General features: G+C 38.7%; 1 protein-coding gene across 1 annotated transcript; it reads right to left on the minus strand.

The window, feature by feature from the left end:
* Positions 1-2685: 2685 nt before the first annotated feature.
* LOC137262210 (lengsin-like) lies at positions 2686-10004 on the minus strand. The gene is made up of 2 exons (XM_067800006.1): positions 9854-10004; positions 2686-5873 (listed from the first exon to the last, which is right to left on the minus strand). Exons 1-2 carry the CDS (start codon positions 10002-10004, stop codon positions 4711-4713), a joined length of 1314 nt encoding a protein of 437 aa, XP_067656107.1. The 3' UTR covers positions 2686-4710.
* Between the last annotated feature and the right edge of the window lie 6037 nt (positions 10005-16041).

A 16041-nucleotide genomic window follows, 5' to 3' on the forward strand; every position in this document is an offset into this window, starting at 1 on the left:
ATACATTACACTCTAAATTACACTCTAATGAATCTAACCCTGCATATAACTGTGTGTTCAATCCCCTTTATGAGGATTTGTACGACAAGAAGTCTTCTCCTGCTCCACCTCTAGGGCACAGAATTAAACCCTTTCTTTCTTTAGTCGGCATTGAGCTTGAAAACATAGCTCCATCCCGTCTTCTTTCTTCTCCTCCTTGGCAGATGGTTAAGCCACAAGTTGACCTAACATTAACTACATTTAAAAAATCAGAAACGAATTAATTACAGTATAAACAAGAATATAATCAATTGAAACATAAATATAGCAATTATGAATCCTTATTTACAGATGGGTCCAAGGACTTGTGCCAGTGTCATTGGATCCAGAACAATATCTTCTAGATTACCAGATTATAGTTCTCTTTTTACAGCAAAACTAACGCCATATTAACAGCTCTTAAATATATTGAAAGACACCATAAACATAAACAATATATAATCTATTCAGACTCTCTTTCTTGTCTTCAGGCGATTAAAACTATTTCTTGTAAACATCCACTTTTAATTGAAATTATTGAATTATATAATACCCTTGCTACTAGCCAATACGACATCGTCTTTTGTTGGTTACCCAGCCACGTAGGCATTTCTGGCAACATAATGGCCGATCTTGCTGCCAAGGCAGCACTCAACAAATCTGTGACTCCACTTCTTATTCCATACTCTGATTATAAATCAGATCGTATATCCGTGATCTGATGCAAAAGAAGTGGGACACCCAAGTGGGTTCAAATAAATTACATGCAATAAAACCTTAAATTGGTTATACCCACTTGGGTTGTCAGTCCAGATTTGAGGAGGTCATTTTGCGGCGATGTCGTATTGGCCATACGAGATATACTCGTGAATACCTTTTGAAAGGTGAGGATCCTCCCTTCTGCATTCCCTGTGATGAAAGGATCACAGTCAAGCATATCTTGCTTGACTGTGTTGAATATTCCATCACAAGGGATCAGTATTTTAATTCACAAACTATGAAGGATCTTTTAGCAATATTAGCCCTCATTTAATTATTGCATTGTTAAAGGAATTAGATTTGTTAACTGAACTGTAAATGATAAATATTTTAAAATTGGAAGATTAAATTAGTAACTCAAATCGTTAATGGTTGTACCCTCAAAGGGTACCGTAAAATAATTGTCCTCCTGTACATAAGTCCAAAAAACATTTGAAGTAAATTTCAGTTTTCCAGCTTTTTAATCGTAGAATAAGTGTGTTTTTACTTTATGGTTAGATTTGTCTAAGTTGCTAACAGCTGATGGGATGATGTAAATCCAACTAGGGTCCATGCAGGAAGCAAATGTACTGTAAATCCCCATGCTCCTCAGTATGGTGATCTACCTTCAGTTGGTGGCAACCTATAGCTCATTTATATATTGTATTGTCCTCTATAGATACATTGTTTTAGGTCTATTCACTAGTTTTACATTCTACTCTGTGATATTCTAGTCAGTTTTACTGTCCTTCGTTGACAGGGTTTTACAATGTATGTTCTATTAATTCATTTGTATTTTTATAATTAATCGTTCTCGTCACGATATGGCTACAATATTGCCGATGTGACGTTAAATATTAACTCACTCATTAATGTTCCAGTATATAGCTGGAATAATGTTGAGTGCATTGTTGAACATCAAACCAGGGAGCCTATGTAGAGTATCCCTCATCAAACCAACCAACCAACCAACAATTGAAACGTGCAGCTACGTTCACCGCCATTTTTTTCACTCGAGACTATGGGTACACGGAATTCATGTAGATTTGCTTGCAATTTCAGGAAGATTTTGTTCCGAATACACGTAATTATACTGTAATCTAAGAAAGAATGAAAAATAAAAAAGACTACCTTCTGTGTTCAGTGGTGTGGCCTTACCTGAATCAGGGAGTCTATAGAGATTGTTGTCTTAATATTCAAAAGTGTCTTCACTCAATATACTGATATACCAGGTACTCTGTACAGTATAGTGCAATAGTGTGACTATAACTCATATATTAAACATATATTAGAGTATACGTGTCGTTGTAAACAAGGTCAGATATGTTATTGTTTGATGTGTTATATCATTATGCAGTTAATGATAATAACATTCTCCCGTAACCATACAGGTAAAACACGTCACGTATGAACCATTCAAATACTGCCATGAATGCATCACATGAAATCATTTTTGCCGGTATATGTACGCAATTTACGCATATGAGCATGAGTCAAACACACTTCTCGTGGCAAAAAAGGTACTTGTCAGGTGCTGAGCAACTACATACCAGATAATAACTCTTCAATACGTGCGTACAGCGGAGGGGTTTTATTGTTCTCTATGGAACAAAGCTGTCACGAACGATTCTTCACGTGACAGTGCCATGTACAAAAATGAACGACACTGGTTATGGTCACCCCAACCAAAGTTAGACCACGAAGCTGAAGATTATGGGGAATCACGGTCGTCAGTTATTACAAATACAAAAGTCCTTTCAGTATTGATCTTAACCACCTGACTCAAAATTTCTTGATTGACATTGATCACTACACTATACTGAACATGAAAAATACAGGTATGTGAAAGAGCAATTTGAAAGAACTACAAACTATAAATCAGACCATATCGAGTCTGCTGAAAGGAATATATTCACTTTAGCTGGGTGAAAGGGTAGCGTGTTAACAAAAAAGCACATCTGATTCAACTTTCGTATAATTTATCGATGTCAGTTAAATAATTTGATAAACAGTAGGCACAAACACAGAAGAAAAATACTTTCATCTTTGTTCGAAATGCAGCAGTTTGAAGGTAAGCATTCACTATTCGAAAATTCGGCAGAAAAGTAAATCTAAAGGAAATTCTGTGAAATTTGTAGCACGATCACTTGATTGGTGTTTGGTTGAACATACAGTTCGTATATGCACTTGTAAATCATATAACTGGCAGGTATCAAACAGGTATTCCTGAACAGTGTCTCTGTACAAATTTGTTCCAGTATTATCTATTTATCAGGTTTTTCAAATGTAGATCACTTATACTATCTTCATAATCGTAATAGAGCACAGTTTAAGGGAAACCACTCTGAACAAAGTCGTGAAATTAACTGCCCTTGATATTCCCATGAGGTCATGGTTGAATATCCCAAACGTTTATCGTAAGATCCCAGGGGGTGACTGATTGATAACCATAGGCGACCCTCCATTGCCTCTGATTGTTCTTCCATGGTCTTGTTAACAAAAGGAGTCTAGTCTAGTTATCTCCTCTTGTTTCTGGTGACGCCCTATTGTAGATCCTTGTGTCCCCAGTCGGAATTGCATCGTTTACTGTTTCAACAGCATTCTGTAAGTCTAATTATTGCAAGCAACATCTCGTCATTTGAGGTTTTGTGTTCATTCGGCGACTCAGAGTAACGATTGAAAGCAACCTCAAATCTAGCATCAGAACATACTTGTTCCTTGTCGAAATTTTAATATTGTGTTTATTATCAGCAGAAGAAACCTTCACATTCACACGATCTGAGTACAAGTATAAATTTGCCAACAAAATATATACTAACTGGTTAGCAGGTATACTCACACACAACTGATAATAATATTTGTTATCCTACCTTGTATATTAACAACGCATGACCGCTGGTTTCGGGGCCATTGCTCCGAACACTCACAGAATGTTCTTGATATTATGTTCCATAAGGATACATTGTTAAGAATATACTTTGATTTGGTTTTTATCCGGTAGACTGATCCGCGTTTTGTTTTCGTTCCATCCGGTAATGATCGGGAGTTTAAATGTTCCCTCCGGTAGTTTTTATCCGGGCGACTGAGGTCGACAACAGCACATGGTTTGTGTCATTGCGGTGACTGACTTGTGGGGTTCAAGGGGCCAAGAAGATTTGTAAGTAGTCGAAAATTTTTTATTTTGATGAACGTTTTTGATAAGGTCAAAAAGCGTGTTAAGCTTGGTGAATTTATATGAGTTTGAAATAATTTCAATTTGGTCGTGTTAGGCACGAGAGTTTCTGCTTCCTAGTTTCGTCATATTTTCGTTATACATTGAATTAATACGACATCGAAGATACTCACATAGAATTCAAAATTATGTAGCTGTACTTAAACAGTGATTCATTTGTCTACGCTGCAGTGTCAAAGTAAACACAATAAACGACTTCAAGATAAAGGTCCGACTATGTTATACAATTGACCTAACAACCCACGATTGTTATAAGAGGTGAGTTAATGACTAATCATATAACAGTCTGGTCCAGAATCAGTTATTCGCAAGGCTGGAATATTGGTGAGCGATATTGTTGTACAAAGAAAACATATATTATATTTCGACCTACCACATTATCCATACACGTTGGTTGCTCTATACATGTAGCGGGGCTATAACTTATCTTCCATTACACAAAATGTATATATTTCTCTATCAGAGCATAGACGTTTCACATTCAAAGGCAATATACACATAAGGTAATAACCTACGCATTGCTACATTACGAATACCAATTTTACAGGTAATCCATACACGTTGGTTGCTCTATACATGTAGCGGGGCTATAACTTATCTTCCATTACGACAAACACTACACAAAATTTATATATTTCTCTGTCAAAGCATAGACGTTTCAAATTCAAAGGCAGCATACACATAAGGTTATAACCTACGTATTGCTACATTGCAAATTCATTTTACAGGTAATCTTCTTTCTCAATAGCAAATCGTTCCTCGTCAGTCTCAACACCCTCATACTTGACAAGTTCCGCATCTCTCTTGCTCTGGACGAACCATGCCACCAGATCCTTCCCTAAAGCATCACACAATTCCTCATCTTTTTCCAGTTCAACCAGAGCTTCACTCAGAGAACGCGGAAGTAATTCCTCATGTTCTGTTTTTCCTGGGGGTGGACACTCCATCTTCTTGATGACTCCATCCAGTCCAGCAGCAATTGTAGACGCAGCAATAAGATATACGTTGCTCATTGGACTTGCAAGTCTGTTTTCAATATATGTTCTCGAAGGACCGTCGTTCTTTGCACGGACACATGCCGTTCGATCTTCGAGTCCCCAGGTGATTGCCGAAGGAAAAAGAAACATGCCAGTATTCCTATAACAATTGACAGTAGGGTTTGCAAATGCATAAAGAGCTTTGGTATGCTTCAGGATACCAGCAATGAACTGTTTGGCAACAACAGACAATTTGTCTGCAGCATCAGCATCGTAGAACACGTTTTCTCCAGATTTAGTCCAGAGAGAAACATTGAAATGCTTGGATCCCCCTGTGGTACTGTCTGATAGACGGGATATAAAGGTGACTGTAAAACCGCCCAGATCCGCCATTTCTAGAAGGCCTTCCTGAAGATTGAAGGTCATATCGAGACTCTCGATTCCATACTTTGGTTTTGTTACAGCTTCAAACATCCCCCTGGCACATTCAGTATGGTATCTTTCAACGTCAATCTTGGAATCTTGAAAGTGCTTATCCATGTGAAAAATGACTTTGCTGTGTTTGTTGATTAACCTATGACTGTATGGAGCAGCACTATCAAAAACTGGCTTCATGTTTTCATCAAGGATTATAAATTCAATTTCATAGCCAGAATACAAATCAAACCCAAGATCTTCTAACCTTTGAATCTGTTTTCTTGCAACATACCGAGGACAAGCCAGTTGAGGGGTGTCGTCTTCCATCCACCTAGATTCGCATATCATTTCAACAACCTTCACGCCTTCTGGTGCCCAAGGAATTGGCCTGAGAGTGTTGAGATCAGGAAAGACATTCATGTTGCCCAAACAGCGGTTTTTCTCGTGATTTACATTCACTGGATATCCTCTTGGGCCAAGAGCCAACGTACCTTCAACGGGACAAAAGTATATTCATGAAACTGTACAATTCATTCTACCTCATTATATACTGAAGAACTTTAGAAACACACCACACTAAGATGCACAGAAAAAAATGTGAAATGATAAGTATGAATGAATGAACCATCTATCATGCTAGGGATCTCAACACGTAAAAGACTCATGGTAGTTTGTTGCATCACAACACAGCCTATTTCGTGACTCGATGTCATGAAAATCATGAAATGCACGTAATTTTTAAAATTCTGACAAAATAACACAAACGCACATGAGTATAACATTTCCACACTGTTAATCACCAGTTTAAGTGAAAATTCAACAGTGATTGACCCTTTTACCATTCCACGTTTGACTTGGGAACAACGAGAAAGAGCCCCCGGTTACTTAAATGCTGGATGAAGTCGGGAAGTGGTTCAAACTTTCAGCTGCCATCAATTCCTCAATCGTCAGACTCTGCCAGTGCTTGCAGCAAACTGGAAGTACCCGCGACCGTCAACGTCTTTGACAGCCACATGTCTCCACGCCCAGACAAGATCAACACATTGTTGTCCGCCTATCGGAACAAAACCCGGACTGCTACACGCACAGCTTTGGAAATACAGGAGAGACGTGGAATCATCAGCGACCACGGCATGCGGCACGGTTTACGTCAGTATGGCCTCAACGCTCGGCGTTCCTACAATGGCCCCATATTGGCACACAGACACCGATGCCGTCGCTTAGGCTGGGCTAGAACCCATTGAATATGGACGCAGCGACAGTGGGAAGGTGTGCTCTTCACTGATGAATCTCGTTATCGTCTCAGTTATGCAGATGGGCGAGTTCGTCTATGGCGACGTCGTAGAGAACGTTTTGTGGATTGCGACGGATAGCAAGGAACACCATGCACGTTTTGACACAAAACAATGTGGATGTGCTTCCATGGCCAGCACTATCTCCCGATTTGGCCCCGACTGAGCACATCTGGGATGAAATTGGCTGACTCCTAATGATGGCACCACATACTGTCAATGTCCATAGACTGGAGGTCAGTCTGCGGCTTCTATGGCAACAGATACCCAGCAAATAATGAGGATGTCACGTGTTTATGGATAAAAACGTTGTTTATTCATTATACGAAGTGTAAGAGCTAATTCCTGCTCCTTCATTAAGTGAATTCACTGTGATGATGAATAATCGTTCGCCTTGTCTTACATTGTAATACCATTAATATTACTGGTTTCACCGTTACATTGTTATCTCTGTACATTATTCCTATCGAACAGACTTCATACTATGTTGAAATCTCCCAGCTCGTTTTCTGTAAACATATATATTATATATATTCACTTTGTGATCTGATGAATCTCAGGAATTAGGTCTACTGCTAGACACATACTAGATAATCCTGCGCACTAAACGCATTTGTGACAAGAGAGACGGTACAACGAATTGGGCGAGTACACGTGGCTGCTACAGGTAGCTTGACGATTATGCACGTGCAATACATGCTAACCGTGACATGAAATCAACACCGCTACTGATTAACACCTGTCTCGTTACCGTGTAACACCAGTCTTGCTACTGTTTTACACCTGTCTCAATACTGTTAAACAGATTTAAGTTGTACTCTCAACGGCATCTTTAAAGCGCATTAAGGCAGAAGGTGGTAGGAGTGCGAGTGGACCTACATTTATCAGTCCCACCAAGTTGCGCAAACCCAAAACTTGCAGTTACAAACTTGATGATTTCGGCCGGTGTGCATGTACACCACATCGTCCCAAACTGTTGGCAACTTGAAAGTGAAGTCGTAATAAATGGGGTTCAACCTCCGTGTGGCACCGGACCTCGGCTTATTGTGGTTCATGCACGGGGTGAAAACGGTTTTGTTCCAAATGCTTTGCTTGTTTTTGATTCCAACTCAAATCAGCAGACTATCATGACGAGATGAACTTTGATAATTTTTCCAAATGGCTCCAGGAAAAGTTGATCCCAAACCTTCCACTGCACTCTGTCATCGTTATGGATAATGTACCATATCATAGCAAGAAAGTGGACAAATGTCCGCCAACCGCCAACAGAAATGATGACATAATAGAGTGGCTACAAAGGCACAATATCTCATTTGATGAGAAAATGCTTAAAGCCGAACTATTGTTTCTAGCAAAATCCAACAAATCGGGCCCTGTCTACAGAGCAGACATGATGTTGAAGCAACATGGTCATGATGTACTACGTCTCCTTCCATACCACGCAGAAATCCGATTGAGTTAATTTGGGCAAATGTGAAAAATTATGTCGCTTCACAAAACTTGCAGTTCACAAAAAGTTCCTTAAGAGTTGCCAAAAATGAAAGGATGTCTGCAATCGGTGCAAAAGAATGGTCGGAATGTTGTAAACATGTTAAAACAATTGAAGATGGTTACTGGCAACGCGAAATCGCAGTAGAAAGGGAAATTGACAGACTAGTGAGATTGACTTAGCACGTGCAAGTGATTCAGACACCGAGGCTGACTCAGAGAGTGATAATTAAGGCATAAATCAGTAAGTCCGCCTAATTTTCCAGCATTGTTGTGTCCTGTATAATAACTGACACATACTATATCAGGTTTTTACTGTTCCCATACTGTGTCATAAAAAAGAGTAATCTTTGGTGAGTTGTCTGTATTTTATATTTTTAGTCACTGATAAACCTACTGAGTCTAATACTGAGTAATCCCTAAACCGACCAATTTGTGTACAAAGACATTTGTCACTGACTTATCAATGTCAAGAGGTATTTTCAGTTTTCTGTACACAAGTTTGGTGACCACAATAAAAATATGACAGAAATTTGGAAATATTGTTTGAATACTAACCATTTCTCTGGAACCGGTTATATAAGTTTCCAAGACATGTATTCCCGGTCGATCACCAGCGAAATTATGGACGAAAATCAGCCCGTACAGAGAAATAGGAACAAAATTATGGGATAAAAATATTTCCCCCTTGCTACTCTGATTTAGCCACCACCATTCAGTAACAGATAACTTTTAACATATTAAAAAGTTAATTGAAAAACAATTAATTATATGTAGTTATTATCTATTTAATAGTTAGCAGACGAAAAGTCAATTTTACCCATTAAAACAACACTGCATATTCCTTCGAATGATAAGACTGTAATTTCAGGCATAACATACTGATATTCCACGCTAACCTTTAGTTAAGACGAAGACAAGTAGATGATTGGGGCACTGACAAGCATTTTAGATATTCAACAGTTGTGTTACAAAAAACCCCCAGGAAAATGTCATTTGCTTCGTGAAATGGATCGGTGGTCCTAAACATATTTGCTCAGTATATTGTGTTGATTCAATTCGTTGGGATTTTACCTGTTCCCAAATCGTGTGTGCTATAACAATTCATGCGTGAAACGCACTGGAAAAATGAACTTCTCGATATTTATCAGACAACCTGTCTCCCTCTTGTTTCAAGTGGATCGTTCTGTGGGGCGTTTCCAAGTATGCAAATTGGGGTCATTTATCAGGTCGTGGATCATCTTACATGTGTTCACCAGTAAAACATCGTATAAAGCACATGTATTCATGTTCGTCTAATTTCTTAATGCCTTTCAAGAACTTAGTCAGAGATAATTTTGGACATCGAACAATATCAAAGTTAAGTTTATATTACATTCCTCGTGCAGTCAATGTATTTATACACATGTAAGCCCTTTACTCTGAAAACACGTACAATATCTCTCTGATATTTTCCTTCATATTTCATCGGCGGTAGCACATCCCACCGTTTTGGGTTATTTTTTTGTTTTATTTATTTATTTATTTTTTGCATATCTCAATCTCTAAGTCAGACAGTTGATCACCAAAGATAATATTACTCAGTCTGATCCAAACTCGATTATTTACATATAGCTGGATTATTGCTGAGAGTGGCGTTAAACTAAACTCACTCACTCAGCGAACATCAACATCGTCTTTATAATACGTACCCTCATACATAGTCAGCCCCTTGTCAAGATACTTTGCAGCATGACAGCCTCTGACGACTTGACCACAGCTCATGCCATTCAAATCGCAAAGAGCAAATCGGACATAGTCGTATTTCACCAGCTCCTTCTTGAGTATTTCCATCTTCGACATTGTCACTACACTTGACATCTGATGGCATGATGATCTCCGGAAAGGTATTTATAATGTTGAGGAAAAATGTAATTCTTACGTAATGGATATTCAATTTAATTTTATCAAAATAATGGTTGTGGAAAAATAACATAGGCATGCTAGGCCATAATTAAAACTGAACATGCTCTGATTAGACGAATCAAAGCATTTACACCTCAATGTTTTCACATAAGGACTGCATGCACTGAGGTGCAAGTGTATTATTGCGCATAAATATTAAATATTCCAAAAAATCGTGATTAACACAATGACTAAAGATCCGTGTTTAATAGGTACAATGTGTGAGGCATGTGAAGGGATAGAACAACGGGATAGAATAGTTTGGGGGTTGGGGGGGGGGGGGGAACAGATGCGATAAAACCCTTATGAATACGACTCTATCATGAGTTTAATAGTAAGGTGGTCAAAGATCACGTTCCCGAGATAGTGTTCATGTTTATTAACTACTTGAGACAAAATTATATCTCATCATGTAAAAGCATTGTTTGTTGTAGTTCAAGTTCGATTATTCCGTGTGGACCCAGGACAGAATGTGTCCACAGCACACCATTGCTTGACGTACGAGGCGACTAAATTGGGCAACCTGTTTGCCGTGGGTTGCGTCCCGTGTCAGTGGAGGACGGGATCCTGGTGGTTGAGGGCAGTTGGCCTTTTAACTGCATTCCATTTGCCCAACACACCATTTTGGCCCTTACTTCACCTAGACGGGTGTTTGAATTGGCCCGATTCAACCAATCGGCTGGTCATGCCAAGCCCTGTGCATGGACTATGTATGTGTCATTACACAAATTTGATTTGGAATTGTTGTGAATTTCGGTGTTGGCACTACTGCTGATCTGTAACGTTTTCGATTGTGAATTATCCAAATTATATGAACTTTACCTAGAGTCTTGTGCCAGAAGGCGATGGCTCATGGGCCAATCTGGTAGACTAATTATTTATGCTTCTTGTACTGGAGTATATCATCCGGGTATCCTTGGTGCTGTAAGCTGGAGGCCCGCTTGCTTTAGCATTGTCCTTGTGATACTCCGTGGTGGGTGGGGAGATCGGATGATGAACCAAAAGACACCAACCATGGCTTATGACATACCCCCTCAAACAAAACAAAACAAAACAAAACGTCCACTTGAAATTGATCCTGTCGATACTGACCACAGACCAGTCTCTATCGATTGAGTATTGGCCACGTTATTTTGTTATTGAGACTCCAGACAAGACACCATTAAAGCTGAACCCTATCGCAGTATCGTAGGGTATTCAAGGTATTGCTGGGGACGGAAAGAACATTAGACGCTTACATTCGGGTGCGCTGTTAATTGAATGCGGAAAAAGACAACAATCAACCAACCTGATGGACATTAAATCTTTCATGGGCATTCCGATCACGGTCTCTCCGCATAAAACCTTGAACACAACCAAAAGTATCGTGAGAGATCGGGATCGATTGTTTGATGATATGTAGGACCTTGATATAGGATCTGAAATAAAGGAACAAGTTGTGCTCTATGTCAAGCGCTTTTCAACTCGCAGAAACTACGAAACCATCAAAACAAATACGTATCTGTTTACTTTGTCATGTCCAAATGCTCCGAAATCAGTGACGGCAGGCTACTGCAACATCCAAGTTGACACCCCAACCCGCTCAGGTGTTTTAAGTGCCAAAAATATGGACACGGTGTGAATACCTGCACATTGTCTGTTGTGTGTGCTCACTGTGGAGAGAAAACACACACAACAGAAGATTATGACAGTGATTTCAAAAAATGCACCAACTGCTCAGGCGACCATTCCTCATTTTCTAAACAGTGTCCTATTTGGAAAGAGCAAATTGAGATCAATAAGATAAAATTTACACAAAATATCTCTGATCTTCCAGAAGGTTATGCTACAGTAACAAAAACTTGATCTGGGTCTAGCTCTAAAACAACATCAACCACAGGCTGCCAAACTACCTTGACTTGGATAAATTGCAATTCTCCACAGCTTTTATCCCCTACTATATCATCTCAGACTGAGGAATCACTTCCTAGTACCTCAAAGTCTTCTTCTGGTCACAAATCATCATCTCAGTCACACTCAAAGTCTCAATCGACAGCTGATAGCCAACAAACGGTGAAAAGTAAACCGAAGCCAAAGCCTGATGCTTCAAAACAGCAAAGTGGCAGAACTCCTAAAGGGTCACAAAACAAAATTTAATTGTTCAATAAATACGGGTCTCTTGAAGACATGGGCGTTTCTGAAAACGTCCATTCTAGGGCACATGGTTGTCTCTCATCAAAAGAGTGCGGGGCAGATCCCCAATAAATCTCCCTCAAAAGATAGTTTATTCCAATAATATTGCACAGAGGAACTGCAGAGGATTGAGGACTAATTTACATGAATTACAGCTATTAGTCCACGATTTTACACCTTCAGCGATATATCTCTAAGAGACATATTTAAAACAAACAGATACTTTTGACCTTCGTCATGATAATGCATATCATTGTTTTGCACCTCCGGGTGATAGGGCCACTGGCGGATCATCCATTCTAGTCAGGCAAAACGTTATTCATAGCCCTGTTTCACTTAATACTAATATGCAGGCTGTTGCAGTGAGAAATACTTTACATGTGGCGTTTACGCTATGCTCTCTTTATATTTCACCGTCTTCGACGTTTGCCAAAACTGATCTTCAAGCTCTATATGACCAACTCCCGAAGTCCTGTATTATAATGGGCGATTTAAATGGGCACAACCCACACTGGGGTGGTGTAAATGCAAACACTAAAGGTAAATGATTGTTCTGACAATGATTTATGTATTTATATTGATGTTTCCAGCATATGTTTACACCCTGGTACAGGGACGTATTCTGCTCTTGACTTTTCACTCACAATTCGGAACTACTAAATGAATTCGAATGGTGGAAGTGACCATTTTCCTACTATACTAAAATCTGTAACTCCATCTGATGTTCCTCCATCATCAAGGCGGAATTTTAAAAAGGCTAACTGGGCTTTATATGAAACACTGTGTGCTGAAAAACTTAAACCTGAACGCTTTATTGACATTCCTGATGCTATTAAGTGCTTTTCTGATGAATTGAACTCTATAGCGGATGAGTGTATACCAAAGTCCTCTGCAGTTCCACATATTCGAAAACCACGGTTCAACGATGACTGCAAACAAGCTAGGACGGCAAGGACAAAAAGCAGAACATTATTTCCGTCGCCATCCTATGGTGCATGATTTAAATACATTCAAAATTTTAAATGCTAAAGCACGACGTATCTTTAAACAGAACAAACTCTAATCTTAGCAAAATTATGTATCTGAAATAAATTCGAGGACACCCATGTCCAAAGTATGGAACATGGTCCAGAAAATTAAAGGTAAAGGTACTAAATCTTGTATCCATCATCTTAAACATGGAGATCAGTTACTTACGGATAAATCCAATATAGCAAATAAACTGGGTGAAACCCTCGCTAAACACTCTTCCTCATCTAATTATTTACATAATTCCAGCAGTATCAAAAACAACAAGAAAAGAAAACTATTAATTTCAACTCAGATAATGGGAAAATTATAATGAAACCTTTTCTATTCATGAGCTCCATACTGCTCTTGTCAAGCTCATGATACTGCTACAGGAGCTGATAACATACATTATCAACTCCTGAAGCATTTACCAGAATCCTGCCTAGAAACTCTTCTAAATATTTTTGATGATATTTGGACATCGGGTAACTTTCCTACCTCATGGCGTGACGCCATAGTAGTATCAATACATAAACCTGGACGTGATCATACGGATCCATCCAATTATCGACCTATTTCACTAACTAGCTGTGTTTGCAAGACCATGGAACGCATGATAAATAATCGACTTGTTTGGTACTTGGAAACTAATAACCTTAGCACAGATATTCAATGTGGTTTCCGTAAAAACAGAAGTACAGTCGATCACTTAGTGCGTTTGGAATCATTTGTGAAAAATGCACTGATTAATAAACAACATGCTCTGTCTATCTTTTTTTATGTTGAGAAAACATATGACACAACCTGGAAATATGGTATTTTAAGAGATTTACATGATTTCGGTTTGCGAGGTCGTTTGCCTGAATTCAAATTTTAAAATAACAGACAATTTCAAGTCCGTGTGGGTTCTACCCTGTCTGATCATTACAATCAGTATCAGGGTGTTCCACAAGGCAGTATTTTGTCTGTCACTCTTTTTAGCATCAAGATCAACAGCTTATCAAAAGTTTTAAACGATTTAATAGATGGATCGTTATTTGTGGATGATTTTAATATTTCTTGCCGTGGTAAAAATATGCATACTATTGAACGGCAACTTCAACTGTGTTTAAACAAAATAGATAAACGGTGTCTTGAAAATGGCTTCAAATTTTCTAAATCAAAAACCAATTGTATACACTTCTGTCGTAAATATAAACCTCATAAAGACCCAGAACTATTTCTAAGTGGCACCCCTATCAAGGTTGTCAAGGAGGCTAAGTTCTTGGAACTTATTTTTGATTCACATTTGACCTTTCTGCCCTATATTAAATCCCGAAAAGTCAGATGCTTGAAGGCACTCGATTTATTTAAGGTTGTTTCTAATTCAAAGTGGGAGGGGATAAGACTACCCTCCTTCACTTATATAGATCACTCGTCCGCTCAAAACTTGATTATGGCTCCATCGTATATGGTGGAGCCTGCAAAAGCAGCCTGAAACTATTAGATTCTGTCCATCACCGAGGTCTAAGACTTTATCTTGGTTCCTTCATGAATTACAGTATAAACAAGAATATAATCAATTGAAACATAAATATAGCAATCATAAATCCTTAGAAAGATACCCTAAACGTAAACAATATATAATCTATTCAGACTCTCTTTCTTGCCTTCAGACGATTAAAAATATTTCTTGTAAACATCTACTTTTAATTGACATTATTGAATTATATAATGATCTTGCTACTAGTCAATACGACATCGCTTTTGTTGGTTACCAAGCCATGTGGGCATTTCTGGTAACACAATGGCCGATCTTGCTGCCACGGCAGCACTCAACAAATCTGTGACTCCACTTCTTATTCCATACTCTGATTATAAAGCTGCAATCAGATCGTATATCCGTGATCTGATGCAAAAGAAGTGGGACACCCAAGTGGTTGTAAATAAATTACATGCAATAAATTGGTTATACCCACTTGGGTTGTCAGTCCAGATTTGAGGAGGTCATTTTGCGACGACGTCGTATTGGCCATACGAGATATACTCATGAATACCTTCTGAAAGGTGAGGATCCTCCCTTCTGCATCCCTTGTGATGAAAGGATCACAGTCAAGCATATCAATCTTGACTGTGTTGAATATTCCATCACAAGGGATCATTATTTTAATTCACAAACTATAAAGGATCTTTTTAGCAACATTAGCCCTCATCTAATTATTGCATTTTTAAAGGAATTAGATTTGTTAACTGAACTGTAGATGATGAATAATTTTACAGTGACGTCGGTCTATTCCGAACATTGATGTCGGGCTGTTCCAAACAATGACGTCGGGCTATTCCGAACACTCGTCGGGCTTTTCCGAACATTAGTGTTGGTCTATTTCGGGCTATATCGGACTGACGACCTCTATGACGAGTGTGTATGCTCAAGTGCGGTCATTTCGTTCATATTACATACTCTGAAGTCCATATTTTTACTGAAAATTTGTATAATGTAGTCCGTTCCAGTATATAGCTGGAATAATGTTGAGTGCATTGTTGAACATCAAACCAACCAACCAACCAGCCAATACTTTAAACGTACAGCTACGTCCTCCGCCATTTTTTTTCACTCGAGACTATGGATAAACGGAATTCATGTAGATTTGCTTGCAATTTCAGGAAGAGTTTGTTCCGAATACACGTAATTATACTGTAATCTTAGAAAGAATGAAAAATAAAAAGACTACCTACTGTGTTCAGTGGTGTAGCCTTACCTGAATCAGGGAGT

This window comes from Haliotis asinina, chromosome 14 (assembly GCF_037392515.1).
Source record: "Haliotis asinina isolate JCU_RB_2024 chromosome 14, JCU_Hal_asi_v2, whole genome shotgun sequence".
NCBI classification, from domain to species: domain Eukaryota; kingdom Metazoa; phylum Mollusca; class Gastropoda; order Lepetellida; family Haliotidae; genus Haliotis; species Haliotis asinina.

What these genes read in the sequence shown, in the direction of transcription:
- LOC137262210 (XM_067800006.1), bottom strand. Translation starts at nt 10,004, where the DNA reads ATGTCGAAGATGGAAATACTCAAGAAGGAGCTGGTGAAATACGACTAT. An exon ending in GGGGCTGACTATGTATGAGG is followed by an intron (nt 5,874 to 9,853) that starts GTACGTATTATA and finishes GTCCCGTTGAAG; the next exon opens with GTACGTTGGCTCTTGGCCCA.